The following is a 26,833-nucleotide window of genomic DNA, read 5'->3' on the forward strand; positions in this document are numbered from 1 at the left end:
AGGAGTGCAATCCATCAGGTGATAAACACCGTCTGATGTCGCTTCTCTGACTACTACAAGTTAGCAGACACTAAGAAACCCAGTATTTCAAAGTGAAAGATTCGTGGTTCGATAGGTGTTGAAAGCGCACAGAGTTATCAGCAGAATACGTGGAGAATTTTAGCTATGCGTGTTTGAGGAAGACTGAACGAGGGCAATTCATCGGTCTAAGCCTCTCTTCATCGATTAAACAGGTAAGATAAAACTTATTTTATCTGAGGGACTGTGTCAGGACTACATTTAAGACAATACGAAATCATATACGCCTCGACATTATTTAGTTTGGCGACTTCGGATATTCCTGATAGATGCGTTTTCACGGGATCGTATGCAGACTTCAAAACATGTGCATGCCCTAAATATTTTTTATTGCATGTTAGATAGCCATGAATACAGAAGTAGCCTATATTTTCATATTCAAAATGGTGCAAGTATTCTTGTTTAATGTTTTTAATTAACTTCAACAACTGAATGTGTTTCTCGAGATATTGTGCACTAGTCGTCTCCAAAAAATTTTTTTGCACATTGGAAGTAAATTACTGAGTCTTATTTGTTTCGCTTTGTGAATATTGTTATGGCAGGACTGTGCATTGTTTATTCCGGGGACTTTATTAATGAATTCTGCAAAAATCTTAAGAGTGTCACAATCTTTATAAGATTTTTTTTATTACCTGTGTATTTAATCAAGGTAATTTTTGGCGGATAACATTGACAGGACTACATTAATCTTTCATAATTGTGGATTCAGAACTATTTAGTCATAAGCCTGGGTGCCGCTTATACAGAGGCTGTCCGGGCAGGGGTTCAAACGGATGTCCCTGGTGGCTAACATTGGTACCACATGTAGGAAATAATAATAATACGAAGTAGTGCGTTTCTCTTGTGAGCACAAAAGTTTGTTGTTATGCTACACTTTTGAGAAAAATGTTTGAAAATAGACTATAGCCTAATGAAGACACGCAGACTTATTTTCCCACCTTCTCGGTAGCTCACATCGTTCTCTCTCTCTCTCTCTCTCTTCTGTATCTTGACTTCTCATGTCTTAGTTCTTTACCTGTATCCACTTTTAGTATGAAACAGCTTAATTTTAAGTGCACATTTCATGTCCGTATGTAGCTAGTAGCTACTATTAAAGCCACTTTCGGGATTGTGCAGGTTTGTCTCAAGTAGGTGTGAGATTTGTTATTAGCACTCTTTTTTTTAAGCGTGATGAGTTTCGAGATAAATACGGTGCTTACATTTGTGGTTATTATAAGCAGTACAAAGTTTTAAAATTACATTTTATAGAATGCTTTATTTGGTCTAAAATAAGGCCAGTATAGCCTTTATCTACTTTTAAAAAGCCTCCAATCTTTCCCTTTTGACGTCCATTGGGGTTCCAGCATTAATTAGGGCGGTCAGATGAATGCTCTAATGGGTTCTTGAAATGGAGCTACGTTTACAGTTCCGTTCAATTTAATATGCGTATTGGAATTCGGTATATTTAGAAATATTCGGAATATTGTTAATATTGAAAATAGATTTATTTCCAGCGTAAACCGTCCCTTAATATACATTGCAGTGGTTACATTACCTCTATATCCCATCGCATATGCAGGTGTTATTTCGGTTTTGATTCACAATAGCCTATCTGTTGCTCACACTACAGCATTGCGTGTTTTACAGACCCAGTCTCTGCAAACGCTGGCAACAGGCTAGTACATTTGTGAATATCTCTGAATTACAGTATGAAAAGGTCAGGTGGTTCCTCAGGTTAAATCAGCGATCGCGTCCAGTGTGTCACAGCTGACGTCGACTGACACTCGGTGGAAGCCCCTCTCCTTCCCTCGCGCTTTTTGTTCTCTGGTTTGCTTCATTCGCGAAGCTTCGTCTTATTTTCATCACCTCTAGCTTCATGCGGGAGCCGTCTGCTTTTATCAATGTGCATTAATGTAGGCGACAACGTGGAAGAGATAAGGTGAGATAACCTTGTTGATAACAAAGAGCACTTCGTGAAGGTCTGCGTTTCATTGTGACATTGGCGGACGTGTTACTACCACGCGCTTTGTAAACTCGACTTCTGTTGTCTGTATATTTATTAACTGCATTGATGGCTGTTGATAAATGTCGATAGAAGGTACGAGAACCACCACTTTTTCTCTGATGTTTAAAAAAAGCATGCACTTTTGTTTATTTACAGTGCGTTTCTTGCAGAGCTCTTATCTCCTCACCTGGCACCTTTGTTTTGGATTTGGCAAGGATTTCCTAAATCGAGAGTGGGTATACAAGGCTGAAGGATTTCGGGTTTTAATCTAAATCGGGATCTATACATCCAAACTGGGATCTATGAGCGGAAAAGTGGCTAAGCCTAAAGAAGAAAAGGATGCTTCAAAGGGTAAGAAGAGTCTTAAAGCGTCTTGATTGCTCACAGTAGGTTTAAAGCGACCGTGATCTCATTCATCTCCCACTCGTTGCATTGTTGCTCAATTGGGAAAACATAAAAGCATTTAGCTATATAATTTGGCCAGGATAAATATAAAACTTTAATCCAGGGCAAACGTCTATGAGAAAAACGATTAGCAGCTCCGCCGATTAACAGAAAACTGCCACATGATAAAGACAGAAAATCAGCAGAGATTTCATTCAGTCTGTTCTGCAGAGATGAATTGTTGGGGCTGTCGCTTTAACGTAACCTGCGATACAACCAAATTATTATTCTGTTGAATTTCCCCTTTTTCTTCCTTGCACATTAAGGTAAGTCTGTGTAACTGCTCAAATATTGATCACATTTGCAACGTTCTGCGCTATGTGATGACGCTTAATCGTTTGTTTGGGTAGCCACTGCGCTAATGACCGATTGCGTAAAGCCGAGCTTCTGCATGTCTCTGAATCAGCCGCGCTTCAGCGGGATGTAAACTGGCCAACCATTGCCATGGAGACAAAGGGGCTACAGGGTTGCCAAAGAAACCTCCTTGCGATTAATTGATGTGGGGTTTTCATTCCAGTTTACAACGACATGAATATGCTGTTCTCCTTTCTTCCAACTGATGAAAACCCAAAGTGTAGTATAGCCTGATTACTTGTCAAAATAAACCTGTCACTGTATATTAGGAATATTGTTGGCACAGAGACAAATTGCTTTGTTCCCTCTTGTAAGTCGCTTTTGAGAAAAGCCATACAGAAAAAAAAAGAAATTTGAGCCCCCCCCCCCAAATAAAGGCTATTGATTAGAGTGTCTTTGTCTTATTGTTCCTTACCCCAATTTACGCAGAGAAGAACAGACCGACAGCTTAGCATTTTTATATAATTTCAGCATATTTTCATATTTTTTATTACTAGTGTTTATAGTAAATGTGCAGCAGACTTTGTTGAATACCAACAGGAGTTCATTTTTTTGTTTTGTGTTAGGCAGCACTTTGTCAAAGCGTTGTGCGTGACTCATTCACACAGCATGCTGCCTTTCATCGTATTTGTTTTGAACTATTATGAAACACACTGCACTGACTCTACATCATTAAAACTTTCAGGATTCCGTTAACTTTGGTATTCTCAACATCCCTTGTTAGTTTGTTAGTTACTCTGGATTTAATGCGTGAAGTTTAGGTTTTCTGTACTCCGTATTCCATACATTGGAGGTCATCTGTGTATTCATAGAAACTATGCAAAGTCATTCACACTTTAAATGGTTAAAAGCTACACTGGTAAAAGTGTATTTGTGCAGTTGTTTCATAAAGGGTTATTTCTTTTTTGAACTAATCCATAAAAAAAACCATTGGCTGATTATGCCAAGTTGATTCAGTCATAAGAAATAATAATCTTGACTTCTAGATGTTAGTCATTAAGTTACAGAGAGCACTTTAAGTACTAACACAGTTTTGATAGTATTGTATTGGCATTGCTATTAGAAATGTGGCAAATTGTACAAACTTTTATAATACTAAAGCCATAGTGAAACAGAAATTGAAACTGAAATTCACACAGATTGCATCCCCCTTCTCTCTCTCTTTTATAATTTTGTTTATCATTATATCTCTCTAATAAAAACTATACAGTATACAAGTTCTATTTTTGAAATGTTGACTTCATTATGAATATTTAGGGATTGATTGGGATTGATTAGGGAACTGTATATCAGCCTAACATTGCAATGCAATTAGGCCAGTGGTGCTGAATGCCCAAGGACACATGACTACAGCACATGCTAATTAGCTGGAGGATGAATGCCACAGACTGGCTGAGCAGGGCTTGCAAGTTTTTCATATTTTCTTGGAGATAAATTCATTGCCAGACCATATGCAGTGCCAAATCAATAGGCAGCCAGAGCATAATTTAGAGAGTCTTCAATAATCACAAAGCAGCCGAAGCTTTATTTTCATGCCCTGCTCTGACACCTGCTCTCATCTTCTTGGCATAGCAGCACACCAACTGCTGCAGCATCCACTGATGGTGTGACTGGAGGTGAGAAAAAAAACCCTGTCTTTATCTGCCAGGCCCAAGTAAATTAAACTGCTGAAAATGACTCGTGTATAAAATGTTTCAGTACTGTAGGTTAAATTGTGCCAGTAACATTAATGAGAGTTTAGTAACATAAAACATAAAAAGAGACGGGGGAGGTTGCTAACCATGTTTCCCCCAAAGTGAGGGGAAACAGATTTGACATTGACACTGAATAGACTTTGACATTAATAAAATGCAAAAATGCTTTCTTTAAGTTCCTGAATAAAAGCATTATATAATTAAGCAATTTCACAGAAGCAAGGGTGCTGTTGTTCTGAGTATCAATATGATATTTAGTGCAACAAATATAAGATCGCTCCCATTCAAAAATGTGGGGTTGTCGGATTTTTTAATGTTTTCAAAGAAGTTTCTAATGCCGACCTGGATTGAATTTATAATTTAATCAAAATACAGTAATCTTGTGAAACATTACCATTTAAAATAACCTTTTTCTATTAGAATATATTTTAAAATGCAATTTATTCCTGTGATGGCAAAGCTGAATTTTTATCTACCATTACATCAGTCATATAAAAAAAATATTTGGTGCTCAAGAAACACTTCTTCTTGTCAAAAGTAAAAACAGTTGTGCTTCTTAATATTATGTGGAAATCTTTATACACTCTAGTTTGGGACACAAAGAGTACAAACTAATCATTATTGCAAAATTTCCCAGTGCTGTTATAATAAATAAAAAATTATGTTGCACAGTGCTCTGCCATAATCTTATTGGTCTTTGAAGGGTCAGACACTTGTATAGTAAGTGTTTTGTAAAAGCTGCGTAAGGACAGTGCTACCACTTCCTCAGTGCTGACAGAAATCACAGCATGCAGCCCTAGAGCAAGACCATATCTGCATTAGAGAGCTGTCACTCTATATTGCCTCCCTGCTCTCTGAAATGTTTGGGAATATTGTGAGCCAGTCTCTATAGTTGTTTCCTCCACTTCATCAATGACGGCCGTGCTGGTGAAAGAAGCACGATTAGTGCTCTCTGATTGGCTGGCCTTTTCTCGCTTTAGCTTGATCTCCAGCTCCTCCAACAAGACCCCAGTGCTTCTCATAACAGCAGCCTCAAAATTGTGCCTGAGAAGAAAGAGCAGAGTAATGCAAATAGGTTTTTTTTATTTTTTGAAAGACGGTCATAAAATTTCAAGTGCCTCTCCTCGCTTCGGAAATTTAACAAGTGACAAGTGACATGACATTCAGCCAAGTATGGTGACCCATACTCAGAATTTGTGCTCTGCATTTAACCCATCCGAAATGCACACACACAGAGCAGTGAACACACACACACACACACACTGTGAGCACACACCCGGAGCAGTGGGCAGCCATTTATGCTGCAGCGCCCGGGGAGCAGTTGGGGGTTCGATGCTCAAAGGCACCTAAGTCGTGGTATTGAAGGTGGAGAGAGAGCTGTTCATGCACTCCCCCCACCTACAATTCCGTCCGGCCCGAGACTAGAACTCACAACCCTTTGATTGAGAGTCCAACCCTCTAACCATTAGGCCACGACTTCCCAAATTTGCCTGAAGTGTAATAGTTACCTGTTAGTTATATATAATATTCATGCTGGAATTAATTTTCAAGCAAGCCATGGTTATGTCACCTTCAAACAAGAGCACAAAGTAGCCAGGTGATTCATCTTAATTAAATCCTGTGACCTTAAAGTCTTTACATACTTGCATACCCGTGGTGAAGTGAGTGAAGGAGTAATCCAAAGAGCTCTCTGAAGGGAGTGGAGGTCTAAGTAAGCTAAACTCGTAGCTCTTGTGGATATCAGCTTTGCTTCAGGTGGTGGTAAGAAATTATAAGTTACATTGCTTACTTCAGGAAGTCACAACCACTGCTTGCAATCTCAGCCTCAAATGGTGCATGGGCCCACAATCTACTACAATCTTGACTGTCCTGATGCATATTGCTCACAAAATGGTATAGTGCTTTTTTTTTTTTTTTTTGTAAATCTTATTTGGTCTTATCTGATGACTGATTTTGTGCAACTTCTGGAAGTAAGGTCGCATAGGATTTTATCAGTCTACCTTTTAAAAGTCTTGTAATCAAGGATACAACGTCAAGTCCAATTATAATTACATCCTACCGATTGAAGTGTGGTGTTGTGTATTTTAGAATAAATCTCCCCTAAATGTTGTATAATACAAACTCTGTGGCTGCTATGCATTTCTCTCTCATTTTTATTAATTTAATATTTATCTTATTTCAATATGATCTTTCATTTCATTTGAAATTAATTTGCATTTGTAGTCCCTAGAAAGTTAATACAAATAAATACATTACTAGCAGGGTTGCCAGATCTGTGAACCAAACTAGCCCCAGACTAGCATTATTGTGCTTTTTCTGTGGTTTTCTCTCAAGCAAAATCGCATTCCAGTTGAGGGGAGAACACTTTAAATTGCAGACTATAACAACAGCGTAAAAGTAGCCCAATTCAATGGGAAAGCATGGAATCAGCAACACTGATTACTAGTTACATTTAAAAAGCATAATGCAACATATTACTTAAATATGATCACTGGTCAGTTTTGTCTTAAAGGAGTAGGTCACTTCCAGAACAAAAATGTACAGATAATGTACTCACCCCCCTTGTCATCCAAGATGTTCATGTTTTTCTTTCTTCAGTCATAATTATGTTTTTTGAGGAAAATATTTCTTTCTCCATATAGTGGACTTCTTTGGTGTCTTCCAAACTTCAGTTTCAATGCAGCTTCAAAGGGCTCTAAGGGACCTGACAGCAGGGATAGAAGTGGAGGACTGTGAGATGGGAGATGGTAGTTGGAATTCCAACCACCTGTTGCAAGACTGACTTGTCGTCTCAAATGACCTTCTTGCCACATACATCATGTCAACAACTGCTTCTTTTAATGACTGGGCTAAGCAGATTTACAATCAATCATCTCAAAGGGCTGTCTCGATCCCAGCCGAGAAAGAAGAAGGGTCTTATCTTGGGAAATTTTCTAAAAAACTCATTACAATTTATAGGCAAAAGTTTTTAACATCAACATCAACATTGTCAACATTTGCATGAACTTGCATTTTGGTTCATAACAGTTAGTGTATGTCGAAAAACTCCCAACAAATTTTTTCCTACATCGCTGTTTTACCTTTTTTTTAAAGGGGGTTTGACCTTCTTTGCATGTTCACTTTGTTAACACTGGATCGGTACTTCTGCAGTGATGTAGGACGAAGTTGGAGGAGAAAATGAGATGGGAGCTTTTCGACATACCCTAACTGTTTCAAACGGGACTGCACAGAGTATATATGCACATTGCAGAGCTACACAAGACGAGTGTTTGAGGTTAAAATGTATGTGTGTGTGTGTGTGTGTGTATATATATATATATATATATATATATATATTAGGGGTGTAACGATACGCGTATTCGTATTGAACCGTTCGGTACGAGGCTTTCGGTTCGGTACGCGGTACGCATTATGTACCGAACGGTTCGTTGGACTAATTAATTAAATTTGGAAAATAAAAAAGGTGTGTGAAATATAATGTTATGCGTTCAACAAGGTAGCCCAATAACCCAAACGACGTAACAGGCAACGCCCCTGACACCCCCGAAGAAAAAAAAAAACACACTTATATGTTTATGTTAGGCTACTCAGTCAGGCGCTCGCTCACTCAGTACGCGCTGAAGGCTCGGTACCACGGAGCCCCGCGAGTCACCTGTAGGAGAGAAAAAAAATCAATCCGTGGCGACGGTTTTGCAATCCGTCCCCTCAGTTTATAAACCATCCTCATGAATTAATAAACTGTTCACTCGGTTTAACAAATCGTACCCACGGATTAACAAACCGTGCCCACGAATTCCCAATGCGTGCGCTCAGATTGTGTAAACCGTACCCTCGGTTTTTGAATCCGTACCCACGAATTCATAATCCGTGCGCACGCTTTCGCAATCCGTTCCCTCGGATTTGAAAACTGACACGCATTTTACACTTAACAGTGAAACATGCATCTAACTCCGGCAGGTGGGGTGAGGTGGGTGGAGCTTAGTATAATAAAATCACAAAAATAAGTCTTCATGTTAAGAAAGAATTGTACACAAGCATTTCCAAAACTGTCAAAGGTTATTTAAAAATAAAGCAATTCACAAATTATTTTATGACAAACATTTTTACTGTCTTGTACTCATTTATTTAGCCTACAAATTAAAATTATAAAAAATAACTTTATTTTTATTTGTATCATTATTATATATTATTAAACAGGTTATGCATAAGAATCTTTTATCCAAAATAACTTACAAAAGAGGAAAAAATTACTCCAGAGTCAGTCACAATGCCAGGTTTATTGCACAATAATAATCAAGTGCTATTATAGATTATCAGCAATTGAACAAGATTTTAATGCGCATCTTTCTTATTAAATCTTTGTATTCCACCTCGTACTACACTTGATAGAGAATCACTTAAGACACTTTGCTGTAAACCTATTCCACATAATAATATTCAATAAAACTGTATGTTAACACGTAGGAGTTTGCTGCATGAATCCGTGAGTACGGTTTACAAATCCGAGGGAACGGATTGCGAAAGCGTGCGCACGGATTATGAATTCGTGGGTACGGATTCAAAAACCGAGGGTACGGTTTACAAAATCTAAGTGCACGGATTGGAAATTCGTGGGCACGGTTTGTTAATCCGTGGGCACGATTTGTTAAATCGAGTGAACAGTTTATGAATTCGTGAGTACGGTTTATAAACTGAGGGGACGGATTGCAAAACCGTCGCCACGGATTGCTTTTTTTTCTCCTACAGGTGACGTCCCGGGCTCCGTATACGGACATCACCGCAGCGAATGGTGCATTTACGTTATAGCCGCGGATATGAGACCTTACTCTGTAGTGGAAAACGCAGGTTTTAAGAACATGCTTAATGTAATTGAGCCCCATTACAATATTCCTTCACGAGCCCATTTCAGACAGACCGTAATTCCTGCTTTGTTCCAAAAAACATAAGCCCAAATAGAGAACCAATTGAGTAAAAACACACTAAATATAAAGAGTTATAGAGTTCCATATAAAAAGAGTTACATCTTTGTATTTGTTCATAACCACTACAACAATATTACATTTAATTAAAAAAAAAAAAATTATAAGGAGCTATTTTTGTTTTATACAGTATGCTGCTAAGAAAACACCATAGAAGATGGGTAAAGAATAGCTCCATCATTGTTCAATGTAAAAAAAACACATACTTTGTTAGTTTTAATAAATAAAACATTTTTTAAAAAATCAAGGAAATTTATCTGCCAATTTTTTCTTTTTGCTGTATCTAAAACGTACCGAACCATACCGAACCGAACCGTGACATCAGTGTATTGAACCGAACCGAACCGTGAATTTTGTGAACCGTTACACCCCTAATATATATATATATATATATGTATATATAATACACATACATTTTTTTTTTTTTTGAAAATGACAGATCTTTTCATTAGATAAGAACCTTCTTCCTTGGCTGGGATGGTTAAGAGCCCTTTGAAGCTGCATTGAAACGTTTTGGAAGTTCAAACTCTTGGGCACCATAGAAATCCATTATATGGAGATGGATGTTTTCTTCAAAAAAAAAAAATAAATCTTCATGACCAAAGAACAAGACACAAACATCTTGGTTGACAATGGGTTGAGTACATTACCTGTAAATGTTTGTTCTGGATGTGAAATACTATTGGTTTTGGAAGTGTGATATGTAGCACACCTACTTATTGCAAGTTCTAGGCTGTTCCAGTAGTTCAATATTTTTTGTCCAACCGTTTTCACCCTTCATTTCTTTGCCTTTCACTGTTAATTTGCCATTTGAATAATTTAGAGGTTTTATTATAACATTTTACATCAATGCTGAGGTCACAAAGATGTTCAATTATTAGAGGTAGAACAATTGATGAGAAAGAAATGGAAGAGAGAGAGTGAGCTAGTGGCCCTAAATGGTCTATTGTGCCTGAGTTTTCATATTATGACTGATGGCAGCAGTGGCCTAGTGATGGTTGTAATGGGATTTATGCAGCAATGCATTAATGGGGATTAAAACCCAATCAGTCTCTCTGTGTTGTGCAAGTAGGCCACTACCACACATCCTCTAAATCTGGAATATTCAACATCTCGGCATCCTTTAGTGAGTTCCTCCACTCCATTTATTTATAACAAAGCCTTTAATAGTGAGGATATTCTTATCTGTTATAATATTTTCCTATTTTTATTCAGTGTGTTGTAAAATAGGCTACTTAGAGAACAGTATGTTGGGTGTTATTTTCAGGTGAGCCATAATCTCGGATATAATCACGTTCTTCTTAACACGTGTTACAAATCAGTGTGCAAATCTAAAACTTGTGACTGAAAAAGACAATGTTGTTTTTATTTTGAAAACATATTTGAGTTCTTAGACATTAAACAGGCTTCAGCTGCTTCTAACAAGGTCACAGTACATTCATAACACTTCTCAGTCATGGGGGAGTGAAACTTTCCTTGGACTCCTGCAGTTTAGGTTTTATTATTGCTCTCCAGTGCAAGTATAAACCTCGCAGTTACAGAAACACTACAAGAGCATAATTACTGCAACGTTGTTTACGATGCAATGTCCAGTGATCCATGTCAGCTGCACTGACAAATATTTTGACTTAGTCACGCATGACATTTCAAGTGTAGCAGAAGGAGGTTGGTCCTGAAACCATCACTGCACCTTGTTGATTTGTGTACCTGTGTCAGTGACAACCTGAGCTGACTGCTCGGTCCCAGAGCCTGTTGTGGATATTGTGTTTTGTTTAAATACACTTCCCACAGGCCTGAACGCGGCATCGCTTAACAGGCCAACAGAAGACAAGCTGTTATTGAATTATCAGTCAAGTTTCTTACTTGGTGATTGACAAGTATTCCAGTGTTATCAGATTAAGAGAATGACCTTGTTTTGGTTCCCTCTGGTTCCGATCTGGTGTTTTTACTGCTCCACACAAACTTGTCCATGCACATGCTACAAAACTTCCACGAGAAGCGCTTGTGAATCAGTTGTTGTCACCAAAGGAGAAGGTTTCTCAACAAAAGCCTCCCTGCGGTTTTCTACCGAATAATAGTTTGATGGTTTAAAGTTAAAAAAAAATTCATTTTTGGAAAGCTATAAATATTAGTATTGTCAACTTACAGCTTAACTGTAAGATACAATTATTCGTTTTTCTTTTTCTTTTATCTTACAGTGAAATATTGCAATATTCTGACAATTTCTTTCAGACCTTGACAGTGTAATTCAATGAGACATTCATAAGCTTCCCAGTTTTTATTCAAAATATCTTAAACTGTGTTCCCAAAGACGAACAAAGCTTTTACGGGTTTGGAACAACATGGGGTGAGTGATTAATGACATAATTGTCATCATTATCCCTTTAAATTTATATTTTAAATCGCAAACGCAATGCGATCCGTCAGGAAAAACTGCAATTTTTCTAAAATGCTGAGCCCTAATATCCATTCAGCAGAAGTATAGGACATCTTTAGTCCACTACGTAAAGGGAAAGGGAGAAACCTGTAGTAATGTTTGTAAATCTGCTTAGCCCAGTCATTAAAAGAAACAGTATTGGCATGATAAGATAATTATCACAAGTCGTTCTTGCATCTGGTGGTTGGAATTCCAACTACCATCTCACAGTCCTCCACTTCTGTCCCTGCAGTCAGGTCCCAAGGGCGTCTTACTGCCCGCTCTGCTATAGTTTGATAAAGAGCTTAATAATTCAATTCTATGCTTTAAATTCTGATAATTCATATTGGCTGTTGAGGTCCAGCAGTTTTTTTCCTCTTCTCGATCATTGACAGGGTAAGGAAGGACTGAAGAGCAAAGTGAGGTTGCAAACGTTGGACGACTAATAATCAGGTGACCCGGGGTCTCGCACCTTTAAAGGTACAATTGTACTTTCGCTACAGTGTGAGGCCTCAGAAGATATCACCCACCAATCCAGTGTAGTCCTGCTATTTAAGTAGTTTAGTGAGATGGTTGTAGGTACCTATGTATCAGAAGGCAGATTTCGGTGCCTCATTTTGGTGCCACTTAAAGGCCTGAGCAATCTATTGAAATACTTATCCTGGTTCTCCAAAATGGATGCAAGAAGCATGGTTGTTGCTAGGCCATTTGTAGCGAGGCTTTAGGTATTAACTCCATAAACCCCTTTAAATTTCATATGAAAACAATGGAAGACTTTAGCTTCTCTCCGTCTTTCAGCGCGCTCTCTAATCCACAGACTGCAGCGGAGCAGCACGAGCGGACTCAAACAAAAAACAGAGGACACAAGGTGTGTTTTTATTGAATGTTATAATATCTGTATCTGTGCAGTTCTTTGTCATAAATACAGTTTACAAAAAGTCACGAGTGAGCAATCAGTTTCCTTACTACTGTAAAGTTTTCTCTGCGTTCACTCCTCATCACACCACAGCTGTTTCCTCCAGCAAAAATCTAGCCCTTAATACAAATTAACACATACTTTATAAAACAACCATGCTGCTATTTTCATTTGAAAGATAAATATTTAATATAAAAAATATTACAGTGCCTGTGGCATACCATACAGTCATTCACAGAACTGATTAAAGACAGTGACAGACAGCACTCAGTCAATTCACTTATTTGAACTAAATATCAGAATCACTGACAAGAGATAAGTTACAGTGTGGTTTTGTATTAAATATTGTTTTGTATTAAATAATGACCCAGATTGTGAAATATATTTATAAGCCTTTTACAACTCGGGACATGAGATCATCCGAGGAGCATGTGAATGCTATTTATATTTATTTTAAATATTTTAAATGGTCTTTAATGGGGTTTTTTTTACAGTCTCCGTTCAGGCACCGGTACAGTTTTAAAAGTATCAATTTGGCACCAGTATCATAAAAAACCCAATCGAGACCCAACCTTATTGTTGTTAAAGCAAATAGCCATGATAACTGTGTGTGTGCTTATGTGTCACATGATAATAGTCCGTTTCTTGGTAGACACTCTTACTGTGCTAAGGGTTAGTGATTGGTCTGATTATGAAAAAATTTAATCTTGTCAAATTATGACAGGAGGGTAATAAAACCTAACAAGGCTTGAAAGGATACACACTGCCCTTTAAAAAGTGCATTATGATACAGGGGAGAGAGAATAACTGGCTCTTGCTGAAGGTTACATGTGCAGAGCTTTGTGCCTCAAAATGGCTTGAGTTAAAAGGGGGGTGAAATGCTCGTTTTCACTCAATATCCTGTTAATCTTGAGTACCTATAGAGTAGTACTGCATCCTTCATAACTCCAAAAAGTCTTTAGTTTTATTATATTCATAAGAGAAAGATAGTCTGTACCGATGTTTCCCGGAAAAACACGACCGGCTGGAGGCGTGACGTGTGGGCGGAGCTAAAGAATCACGAGCGCCAGTAGGCTTTTGCGTTGAGAGCGTTTGGAAGTTGTGACATTACCGTGAGGAAAAAAAACCATCATCCAAAACAAACCATGGCTTACAGTCAGATTCAGCCGTTTATTTATGATCCAGAATCAGATCCAGAGGCTGAAACTGAACGAGAGCAGCAGCAGCAACGACTCGCTCGGAGCGGGGCTCGAACCCGGTCTCCGGCATGGGAGGCGGACGCACTAACAAGGAGGCAGAGATATTTAAAGCAGTTTTACTCACCGCCTGCGGTTCCAACACACGATCGTGACCCTTTTTCGTTGGGATTGCATCATCCTTAAGAAATAAATGATACGCAAATCCGTCGTCAAACTGGGCCTTGTTTGTAAAACAAGCATCTTCGAAATGCAGGGAACAAACACAAACACTTGCTCAACTCCGTTGATGCTCTGTAAAAATATATGGGAACAAAAATACTCCTTCAAACGTACAACTTAATTTTTTAAACTTTGTCCATGTTTAGCATGGGAATCCAACTCTTTAACAGTGTAAAAAACTCAGTATGCATGGAATAGCATTTCACCCCCCCCCCCCCCCCCTTTAAGGCCTGTTGGGCACAAACCAGGGCACATTTTAGGTCATAAATGAAATATGTAGATGGTTTCTGATCACAAATATGAGGATTTGATTGACAGCAAGCCAGCCATTTCTTCACCACAAGTAGAGTGAGTTAAATCTTCCAGTTCCTCTCTTTACAATTTGTTCAGCAGGAATGATTAGAGAGGCCCGAGTGCTTCCATAAAGATTCCATTAGTCCACTGTCTGACAGCATTCTGGCCAGAGCAAAAATTGCCTGACTTTAAACTTTTAGTGTCTAACACCACTTCCAGCAGCTCTTCAAGACAGGCCTAATTAAGTTCTTCTGCAAAGGTAAATACTATGCGCTTTTCTGGCTGGATCTGGCTTATTTTAGCCAATAACTGACCACGCAGACAAGACCAATCAGGATCTGATTGAAATGCAATCCACCAGCGCTGTTCTATTTAGAGAGAGGTTTGTTTAAAACTGATTCCACTGTAGTAATAGACTGGCGTTTGGAAATAACTCAAATGATCAATCAAAGGTTATGGACTGGTAAAGACTTCAGAAGTTGCATGTAATCTTGGCAGTCAGAGTGGAATTGGTGATTTCATCCAGTGCTCACCATTTTTGGTTGCAATATGCAGAAGATGATTATCGATGGACATTTGTCATTGTGCCATCTAAGGTTGAGATCAGCTGGTCATGTGTCACAGAATTAATTCACGTCCTGTGCTCTTTGCCTCTCTGATTTTAACACTATTTGCCACATTGATCTTTGGGGCCAAGTGGACAAACATTGCTGTTGCATTCAAATGATTAACCCCAGAGTTATTCCTGTAGAGAGGTGGACTTCTCAAAAGGCACATGGCGTGAAATCAGATGAATATTACGTAAGGCAGGGATCTTTCTTTATGCTGATTGCCATGTCAGCACTTTTTTCTACTTCTCATTTGACTCCTAGCACTTCTTTCCAGCAGTTATTTTAAGGTTAAACCAGGGATTTTAACCCATGTGAATTCTTCGCATTTCAGTAACTCTCAGAATGATTTAAAGTCCACCAGATTTGAAGAAAATACAATGAATCTCCATCTACCTCATTATTGTGCTGTAATGAAATTTAGATGAGTGATGAGCTCTCAAGTGCTCAGGGGTTGCTGTTTACATAATTTCTCAAAGGACTGAATAATGTTGTAGATACACAGGTCTTTGGATATACATATACCAAAAGTTTTTTGTGTTCACTAACATTCACTTCTGTGTCTCCAAGCTCAGTCTTATCTATGATGCACTATGATGGAGAAGAATAGAAATAAACCATTATAAGGTTGACAGCTGCTGAAAATAGCTGTGCCCCTGTTCTCTGAAGCTGATTTCACACACTCTGGAGTGACGATTATGAGGTGTGTGTATGTGCTTCAGTGTTAGGAGGAGCACACTAACACACACACACAAGAGAAGGAATCATTTACATTAAGAGACAGCTAAGACAACAAATCAAAAATAAGTGGTGAGCAAACAATCAGAGACTCTCTTAGCTGTCTTGCACTGTAACATGAGGGGAGGAAAGGATAGATGTCTAAAGATATAGTTCTTAATCTCTCTCGCTCTCTCGCTCTCTCTCTCACACACACACACACATGCACACACACAGAATATTTTTACATGCACTTACCCTTGTGGTGTTCCAAACCAGAACAGTTTTTTTTCTTTCATATAGCACAAAAGTAGATGTTTTGAAGAATGTTCTGGCTTCTCATTTCCATGTACTGACAAAGTGAAAGGGAGTGGGGTCTGTCCAAATGATTTGTGCACAATATATTCCATGTCTTCTAAAGCTATAGATTTAGCCCTGCATCACACATTGCTTCTCATTTCCTGGTTACTTACAGAATGAAAATTGATACATCCGTTTAGAATGTTTGTGACTTTTTTTTACCCTTCACTCTTGTCAGACCCCAGTTTTAGCAGTAGAGGATTTTTATTGGAATAAGGCTTTGTGGGATAAGGGCTATCACTGCACTGAGCAGTGCTGAGCATCTCTACTGTCATCTGTTACAGGCTCAGCACTATATACCTATAGATTCAGATGCATTGCTCTAAATGTTTCAGGTACACTGTTTGTAATTTGTAAAAAAAAAACAAAGTGTTTGTAATTTTTTTAATTGGTTAACTGTAAGATGCTTTACCATACAGTAAAAAGATACTGTATTATTACTGTAAAAAATATTAATTGCCATAATATTTCCATTGAAAACAGTTAAAGATCATTTCCAGAAGTCTCTGTTTGACACATCACATTAATGTGCATTTTGTGTTTATTGCGTTGTTTTGATGCCCTGTGTGTACTTGTAACCCTGTTGTTGTTCTGTCTTTGTGTGTATGACCCTTTGCACCTTTTACACATGAGTGTGTAGACAGGCAGCTTACACTGAACTCTGATTTCTCATCTTACCACCTGGTTATCTGTACATTTTAAAGTAAAAAGCTGATTTTGTTGGTTCAAGTATATTAACATTATGTCGATGAAATATTCGGTAATATATGGTAATATAAAGTAATATAAAGTAAGTTGTAAAATGTACAGGCACCAGTACGCATTATAATACAGAAACATACATTTTTTACAGTAAGGCCCGTGTCCACCAAAGCTGAAAATGTCAGGCGCTCTGCTGAAAACGCCCAGCTGTGACCACTTGAGAGTGCAGAGTTTTTTCAGTTGAGACACTGTGGTTGCTATTATATGGCATATCCGATGAAGTAATAAGGCAGATGCAATGCAAATGAAATGTTTCTCTAAACCTTATTTTTCATAACAATAATATGGTAGTCCGGCAATTACATCTGGTAAAGACATAAACACTTGGAGACAAGCAATATTAACTTTCTACATTGTTGTTCAGTTCAGTTGTAGTTCTAGCAGTGGGGCTGGTTTTAGGCCCGCCCCTCCCTCACAGTGATAGGTCAGCTGACTGAAAAGTGACAGCGATGAGCGCTGTGTTTTACTCATAATTGAGCATTCTTCAACTCTCGGCGCAGAGAAAAAAATGCCAGAGTGCTCAGCGTAAAAAAGACTCTTCTAAAAAACTATGGTGCTCCCATTGAAAACATAAAACATAAATGAAAAAAAACTAAAAAAAAAAAAACTGGAAAAAACACTCTGGTGGACATTAGGCCTTAATCTAACAGTTTTTTTTTTGTTTGTTTGTTTTATTTAGATTGCACAAAAGGATTTTACTTTTTTTTTATTAACTTAAAGTTACATTTTTAAGCTGTGAGCCAGCGAAAAAAAAAAGATGCTCAATAAATAGTCTCTCTTTGGAGAGCTATGACGGTTGTGACTGTCAGTAAATACCTTGTGACAGAGACAGAAGCAGCTGATTTCGATAAATCAGGCCCATTTGCTTGTAATGAAGTGCACATTTGATTGGCTGACAGGCATGTGCTTTAAGCCAAGCCACACTCCAGGACTGAAGCTTGTTGCCCTCTGATGTTTTAAGTCTGCAACAAGAAGTCTCAGAACATATCCAATATACATGCACCCTTTGTAGATGCTCCTTCAATGTAAAACATATATTATATCTAAATATTTGATGTTAAATAAATTATGTTTCTTAATGATCTTGTAATTGAGAAATATTATTTGCAAAACATGCTGGTGAGCTTTTGTCTGGCCATTCCTGAATCCATTCACATATGAGGAAGCTGGATGGACAGAAACCACAGAGAGTCAGAAAGTCTATTTCAGATGTTCCCAACAAAGTGAGAGCACTTTAATGAATTAGTGCGTCTCTGACTGCCCAGGTAGTGTGAGACTATGTGTGTCTGCTGTTTTGCAAATTTCTTCAAATCTTGTCAGCAAACTGAGCGTGTCTTTGTTTATATATTTCATATAATCCATTACCTCCATCCTTCTGGACTATCAGCTGAATGTCGCAGATGTCTAAAAGCAGTGTCTGGCACCATTCTAGCAGTGTGCTCATCACTTATCTGTTCTTCTCTCTTAAAGGGATCGTTCACCCAAAAATTAAAATATGATTACTCGCAGTCACAAGTTTACAAACCTTGAACTTTCTTCTGAATACAAAACATCCATAGAAAGTTTAAAATAGTTTTGTACATACATCAAAACAACATTTGACCCCATTGACTTTTACTGTGTATTATTTTGTACTCCACATAGGAAAAAAAAAGTGATGTGATATATGATATGATATGATATTAGGGCTGCCATGAAATAGTATTTTGATAATTAGATTAGTTGGACGTAAATTTTTTCGATTAATCACATTAAAACCCTATTTTCCTTATTTTAATTTTACTGACAAAAACACACTATTCCACATTCTGCCCAATGTCTATAAACATGCATACAAAAAAAATTCTAAAAATGTTATTGTAAATACCCCAAAAAAATCTAAAAAAAATACCTAAAAAAAAATGTGCATCGAGGCACACGTATCTGTAAAAGCGCCTGACAGGCAAGCCACTATGCTAACACATCAGCTTGAAGCTTAAAATAAAGATTTATCATCCTTAGGGCAGCTTGGATCACGTACTTTTCCTGCAGGAGCTCATTCTGTTTCCTCCAGTATTTGTTGATGCTTTTTGTCCATAGAAATGCATTATTCAGTTCAGTAATTTGATGAGATGGCTGCAGATGTACTGTACTTGCACTGTGGGCAGACCCGACTAATCGATAATGAGAATCAACGTAGATGATTTTCATTATAGATAATAATCGGTTTTATCGATTAGTTCTTGCATCCCTATATGATATGAAATGATATAATTTTTGGATGCTGGTTTTGAAGGCTGGTTCACTGTCTCAACCAAGGGATGGATTTTTGTCGGGCTAGCATGGTTTGGGTATTGACCTCCGGTCGACACGCTCTGTTAGTGTGACGTGTTTTTTTTTTTTTTTTCAATGATTGCCATGCAAAGTCATCAGAATTTTTTTTGTGGGTAGCACAATGAAATATTAGCATTTTTATAGTAGATATTTTATATTCAGATATTCATCATATATGTTCATGATATATGAACATATATATTCATGATATGTCATGATTCATATGTTCCTGTGGCTCAAGTGGTAGAACATTGCTTTATCAGTGCAAGGTTGTGGGTTTGATTCCAAGGGAACACATGTTAGGTAACAAATTGTTAGCCTGAATACACTCTATTCACTTTGGATAAAAGCGTCTGCTAAATGCATAAATAAAAATATGTATAATGTGTCATCCGATATGAAATCACAGATCAGGATAGTTGCTATAGTGAATGGTTTGTTATTGAACAGGTTCTTGTGCTGCTATCATGTAATGTAGCCAACCATGATGCAATTTTCTTGTGGCTCCAAATGATTAGTCACTTAACATTAATAACTCAGGTGAACAACAGGGTTAACACACTGATCCAACAAAACCAGTGTTGGTGTCCGTTGATGCCGTGTGAACTAGTCTTTAGTTAAAAGAATGTGTAAAGATGATTTGTGATATAGTCATGTGTTTACATGAAGTACTGGAGAGTTAGACAGCTGAGGTCACAAAAGCAATGTGTTAATCTCCAGGAATCCACATAACTGAGCATTTGCTGTGTTCAGCTTCTCTGTCCCTCTCTACTCTCATTTCTGTCTCCTCATCCTGGAGGTTGTGGGATGATTCCTGGTGAGTCCACAATCAAGATACCTGCTTTAGATCGGTCTACCAGAGATGCCTGCATGTTGTGAAGGAGGAGGCATTGATATATATTTGTACCTAATGTAATATGCGATAAAACAGTGTGGCTTGAATTCAAAACCAGAATGTCCAATTCCCTCAAGTCTCTTTGAGTTATCTCCATCAGCACCTCATAGTCAAAATACATCCTTACAATATTGTCTGCCATGTCGTGTTCTTGTTTAAAGATTCGACACATGCTTATATAAAGAAAATAATTAGCCTTTGAATGCAGTAAAAAAATCTGTTTATGCTATTTATTTTTTTGTATTTAGAATGACGTGTTGGTGGATCTCTGTTTGGAGTTTAATGACTGGTGACCTTCTTTAAAGAAAAGACCACACCACAGGACCCCGACTGACACCACTGGAGCTCCTTATTAATTTACAGCCAGCTCAGCACACAAACACACACATGCTTATGTCCACAATATATTCCGTATATTTAAGAAATCAACATACAATAATCTGGGTCATCAATATAAATATTTCATATATTTAAGAAATGATTCTATATTAAACTTTATAAGTTTTACCTAATCAATCCATTAGGTAACCACCTAGGGCACTTATTTGTTAGTGTGTATATGTCATAAAACTGAATTAGGCTACATCATATATATGTTTTTTCAAGACCGTAGGACTCCTGGTTTTCAAAGAAAACAGTTGTTTAGTGGAAAATTATTAAGATAATTCTAATGATCAGAATAAATCATCTGAAAACCCCCTAGTGGATCTTCATTCATTTGGTTAAGATCCACTGTTTTAAATTCTCGCGTGTTGATTCAGTGTACATGTACTTCATTATTACAAAGTTATTATTGTGTGTATATTAAATATAATTAGAAGCAATTAATAATCTATAGTGAAATACCTTTTGGTGGAGGTGAGTTGTCTCGTCTAGGGTTCCTAATGGTGAGACTGGAGTGGCCCTTGCATGTTTGATAATTATTTATTTTAAATAATTTGGTGATGCATTCAGCTACAACTGAGACATCAGTAGACAATTTCTCCGAAAAATAGCACAGAAAGGTAATATTGTATAGAAATTTGTGTTTAATAAATATTTCTTAAGAAACTTTGAAACAAGACCTGTGATTGAACTAAAAATTCTGCAGTTATGACATCACTATTTTGGACTCTGCTGTTGTGCCGTTGCTAAACTGGCTCATCAGAAGAGCTCTGAATCTGGTTAAAGAGTCTCATCGCTGCACATGTAGCTCAGAGCACTCTTTGCTTTGCTCAAGGGACAGATGGCTATCCTGCCGTCCTGCTGCTCTTCTGTACCCCATTTCTATTTTCTCCTCCTGTTCTGGCACACAGAAAGACCAAAACTCTTTGGTCCTGATGCCCCACTCCTATATTTATAACAGTTTCAAGCTCTTCATTTTGCCTATGGCTTACTACACTGCCTACAAGCCGCTTTCAGGGCTCCAGGTGACCTGACCTATATTAGCACTGGACACTGCACTCATCGTCCTGACAAGCTGCTATTCTAACACATTCTTCACATAATACTGTTGTGCTTTCTGCTGAGCCTGAGAACAGGACTTCAGCATGGCGTGGACATCATCATGTTATGTGTAGATGTAGTGAAGCAATACAGGTTCACTTATGTTGAGATGAAGGAATTCCGATTTATTCAGAGGCTGAAGTGCGGGACATGAATTTGCAGGAAAGGTTATTATTCCAGCCTGCGGAGAAACTGATGACTTTCTGCACACGCTCACTGCACACAGCAGTCAATGAAACCTCAGGCTCTAAGAGCAGAGCACCGCAGCACGCCATGTGTGATAGAGAGACCAGCTGAGAGTGAGAGAGGATGAAACAAGTAATAACATGCAGCTCACATCCTCATGTTTCTGTTTCACAATATCTTGCTCTTCTTGTATGTGTGCCTGTAAACAGAACCGTGGCAGCAGCTCAGAATGCATGTGGTGTGGATGTGTCTCTCTTTGCTTCGATTTCGACCTCCTTCACGATCCAATCTAAGCTTTTTGTTTTTTTGTCTGTGCATGCCATATATTAATATCATCATGCTCTTACATTACCCATATGAAAAATCTCTTTAATATTCAAACAGACTTTAAGAAAAATTGTATACGTATGTTTTACATGCATATTTTAGAGAATGTGTGTGTGTGTGTGTGTGTGTGTGTGTGTGTATATATATATATATATATATATATATATATATATATATATAGTACACACACACACATACAAATATATATATATATATATATATATATATATATATATATATATATATATATATATATACACAAAAATAAAAGTAAATAAATTCATGATTCTTTATTCAATGGAAATTGTATATATAATAGAAAATATAACTGTTTTGTTGTATTATAAAAGTCTCTACTGTCACTTTTGGTCAATTTAATGCATTCACGAGTTCACCCTTACATCTAATCTGAAGGCAAATAGTAGGCATATTTTGGCGTGCTGTCCTGGGGGAGGGGTCCGGGCCCGGAGCATAGCCCGAACCCAAATAACTCCCCCTATCCCAATTTGGGATAAATAGATTAGAAGTGAGGAGTTGGGGTGGAGGAGGGTTGCCGAAAAACTGTCGTGGGACAGGAGGTAGGAAGACTGGATATATATACGCGTGCGTGCTATAAGATGATTAGCTAAACGAGATGCACCTGTACCAAATTGGATGATTATCTGATCGTGCTTCTCCCGAACTTTGTTAATAAAACCACATTTCTTGCTCAATAAAAGTATTAAAATGCACAACATGCTTGTTACTATAAGCTATTCTAGATCTTTAAATTGTTGATTTTAATGTTTTGTTTTTTTTGTAAAGCACTTTGGGGCAACGTCTGTTGATTGTAAATGTGCTATTTAAATAAATTAGCTAGTAATGATATGTCATTATTCTACTTCCTATAATTTGCACACAGTTGAAATGACTGGTTGCCCTTTAGATAGTCTTGATAATATATCTCATGATGGATTAACAGTAGTGACCAAAAAGCCTTGTTACCATTTGTAGCCATTTGTAGTTCTTCCTGTAGAATACGCGAGTGGTGAAACATGAGCAGGCCGTAATTACAGGATTGCTGCTATTATGTATTAAGCAGCATTTCTAAACTATTTAGAGATTATGTTAAAGGCTGCTAAAGCTAATTATGTTGTTTGTCTTTTGAAATGCATTATCTCCACCCACTTCCACGTTTTAATGAGCTGTTGTGCCTTCACACTGCTGCTCTGGACGATCACAGATGGGACTTCAACACGAGTGGTCCAGCTGAGGTCCCCTTGTGTGCCATGGAATGTTTGATCTCTTTGAGAACGAGGCTAAGCATTAGCGCCAGGGTTAAAGTGATGACTGATGAGCGAGAGGCATGTTTGTATGAATGAGTAAAATGTAATGACCGTATGATTCACGGTGCATGAGACTCTTGGCAAAGGAGAAGTAAAAGCATCGCTGCCTTGACTTGTGAGTAAGATGTTGAGTACTGTGTCCACCAGAGTCAGAGAGCATCTAAAGCATTAAAGATTAGGTCATCCAAACATGGAAATTTGGTCATCATTTACTAAAATAATGGGTAAAAGGGAAAAGCTTTCACTTTTCATAAATGTTGCAAAATGCTGTTGAAATTGAACACTTGTTCACAAATTAAACATGTAAAGATTTTGAATAGATGAAAATGTATTGACTTAAATTTCAGCTGCATGAGTTATAGGTATTGGGGTACTGTTTAAATCTTAAAAGCTTCAGACTTCAGACTCACTGTATATGCATGAAAATATTAGTACAGCTTTTTAAATTTCCACATGAAAAAGAAAGTCATGCTGCATTGATTCCATACTTACTAGATGACTTGACATTCTACTTATTTTTCCTTTCTGTGGCAACATTATTTAAAGGTGCCATATGCAAAAATTGAGGTAAAAATATCCATAACATGATCTACATGCATCAAAAGAATGAGAAGAAATAAGGGCGATGATGTCATTAAAAAAATGTCAAGTTATAGTGCTGCAGAGATATCAACCTTAATTAGCATTAGCATTACTAGCCCCGGCCTGACAGGTGTCGTAATACCAGTTTCGGCCATGGGAGACGGTATGCGGGCAACATAACCACCAGCCAACCTGCAATACACGAATAACTCGCGCGGCTTGTGGGCGTACCTGAACCGTACTGGCATACTTCATTTCAGTTCAGGGAAGAGAGAGAAAGGATGACTGAAGCCCTTGGCAAAGAGACCACCACCCGCTACAGGGAAACAACCGTGCTCGGAATCACAAATCAAATCCGATAAGAAAAGGAGCCGAACCAGAGTAAACATCGGCACTGCTTTTAATCGCTGGAGACAACTGATGGACCTGAAAGAAATGAGGTTTGACTCCGAACTTGCAACATTTCTTTTGGATTGGTAAGTTAGATGTTGTTAGTATTTCGCTAGAAGTTTGTTTTATATGCTTGTGTATTTGTTTTCGGGAAGTTATAACATAGAAATGTATCGAAGGCTGTTCGATAAATGAGCTAATGTTAGCGATGGCTAACCGTAGCTGCGTTTGATAATTAGCTAGCTATAACTTAACATTACCCATTTTATTATATCATAACTAACCTGCTCTGTCTAGTCTGTTGGTCTCCGTGTCCTCTTTGCTTCGTGGTTTTTCTGTGCGTGAAAAAATTGATGTGTGGCGTGAAAGCATGTGAAAAGAGTCAATTGCGTGTGTCTCACGGTGAATGCTTGAGAGTTGGCACATTAGTTCCCGAGCAGAATAAAGGACCGGTTGATTATTGCTGTTTAGCGTTTGTATTAATCTATGATGTGTCCCTGTTTGCGTACAGGGACATAAAAAATGAATTAAAAGTACGTGGACCAAGGTGTCTGAGATTGTTCATTTTAAGTAAAGGATCCTAATATTTCGTCCACAACAATATTTAATGAGGTTATAACTCCTTGTGGTTAGTCTGCACGAGATCAACAAGCTTGTTTGCTTTGCGGCCGCTTTAAATACAAAACAAGCATTTGATCTACGTTAGAGCGTCTGAGCGCTCACAAATCTTTCTGCAGTGTCGTGAGCAGAGCGGCAAGAGCGATTTTTGACGCTCTAGACGCCGGCAGTGTGAACACACAGTTAGGCTTCGGCTATGGCTGTGGTGTTGTTGTGAAAGTAGGGGCGGAGCATAGAACCTATGCCGTTTCTCGTTTGTTACTCTAGAGTAGACCAATTCACTTTATTGAGGCATACTGCCCCCATCTGGTATGGAATGTGGAGTATGACTTGATTTTTTTTTTTGCCAAACATTACAGATGGCACCTTTAAGGGATGGTTCCCCCCAAAATGAAAATTCTGTCATGATTTACTCATTTTGTTCCAAACTTGTATGAGTTGCTTTCTTATGTTTCTTATAAAATAAAAGAAGATATTTTGAAGATTGCTGGCAATCAAACAGTTGGTGGTTGCCATTGACTTCCATAGTAGGAAAAAAAATCATTACCTGTTTTATTACCAGCATAAGAAAGCAACTCATACAGTTTTGGAAAGACATGAGGTGAGTAAATTGATGAGAGATTTTTCATTTTTGGGTGAACTATCCCTTTAAATTGAGCAATGAATAAACAAAACAATAATGCAAGTAAAGTTGTTATGCAAATATTGCAAGTCTATTCACAAAACTACCATTCTTTATCCAACAATTTCTGTTTCTCTTTACTATGATGTCAGTGTCAGTCCGGTCTGCTAGTTTGGTGGATCAGTGTTCAGCGCAGGTTCTGACTGTCTGTTTGCCAGTATTTTGCATAACTGCTTGCACGAACGTGGCTGAACATGTGTGGGAGCTCTTCTCAGTGTGATTTGTGGACTTTTAATCATTATTGTGTGCGTGTGTGAAATACAGAAGGATGGAGAGATTTGATAGAGCGCAAGCTGCAGTCTTTGCTCTCAGTGTTTTGTAAAAGAGTAGTTCAGCTTCCAGTCCTGTCCTGATGAGTTTGTTTTCTGATAACTCTGTAAACACATCGCAGCTGCCATGCACACATGCATACTTCAAAACTATGAACGGAATCTTTAAAATGCTCTAATAAGAACCAAAGCACTAATTTTTCTGCATGCCGTTAAAGTCTGTGTGAAATGCTGGTGTTGGAATATTAGGTTTCTTTCTTTGGAAGGATTTTATGACAGACCAGTTAGGACAGATAATTGCATTGAAAGCCATCAGGTGCAGTGACTTGTGAGCAGAGGATGTGAGGTAACATTAAGGTCACCATTAAAGTGTCATGTCAGTTTATGAGGCAGCAAACGGTTGATGGGCCGTAATACAGTGGCAGGTCTGAACCTCGAGGTGGCAGACATCACACCTACTCACAGAAACATAAAGAGAACAAGAGAGAGCTATGATGGCATGCCAATGGAGAAGGATTGGAGTGTGAGAGCATTGCTGATTTACAAAACATGTGCTCATGTCACCTTCACAAGGTGACAGAAAAAAGTTTTTATTTTTTTACGATTTATTCATTCATTACCTTTATGGTATTTTCTGTCAAATCCGTCACGTAGGCTATTGTGTCACCATTTGTTCAGCACATTTAGTACTATTTGCTCTCCCACTTGGTGTAGCTCAAATGTTTTTTCTTGCTGCA

The 26,833-nt window shown here is 38.0% G+C and overlaps 1 protein-coding gene across 6 annotated transcripts in view; it reads left to right on the forward strand.

Moving 5' to 3' along the window:
* LOC128027237 (fibroblast growth factor 13) overlaps positions 1–26,833 on the forward strand; it is a 119,573-nt gene continuing 92,740 nt past the window's right edge. The window contains exons 1-2 of one of the 6 annotated variants that reach the window (XM_052614629.1): positions 1–233; positions 2,219–2,413. In XM_052614629.1, coding sequence (XP_052470589.1) covers positions 2,365–2,413 — 49 coding nt within the window. In that variant the 5' untranslated portion in view covers positions 1–233; positions 2,219–2,364. The other 5 variants (XM_052614628.1, XM_052614624.1, XM_052614626.1 and 2 more) reach the window with 5 other exon arrangements.

The sequence above is a fragment of the Carassius gibelio genome, chromosome A14, assembly GCF_023724105.1.
Source record: "Carassius gibelio isolate Cgi1373 ecotype wild population from Czech Republic chromosome A14, carGib1.2-hapl.c, whole genome shotgun sequence".
Taxonomy (NCBI): Eukaryota; Metazoa; Chordata; class Actinopteri; order Cypriniformes; family Cyprinidae; genus Carassius; species Carassius gibelio.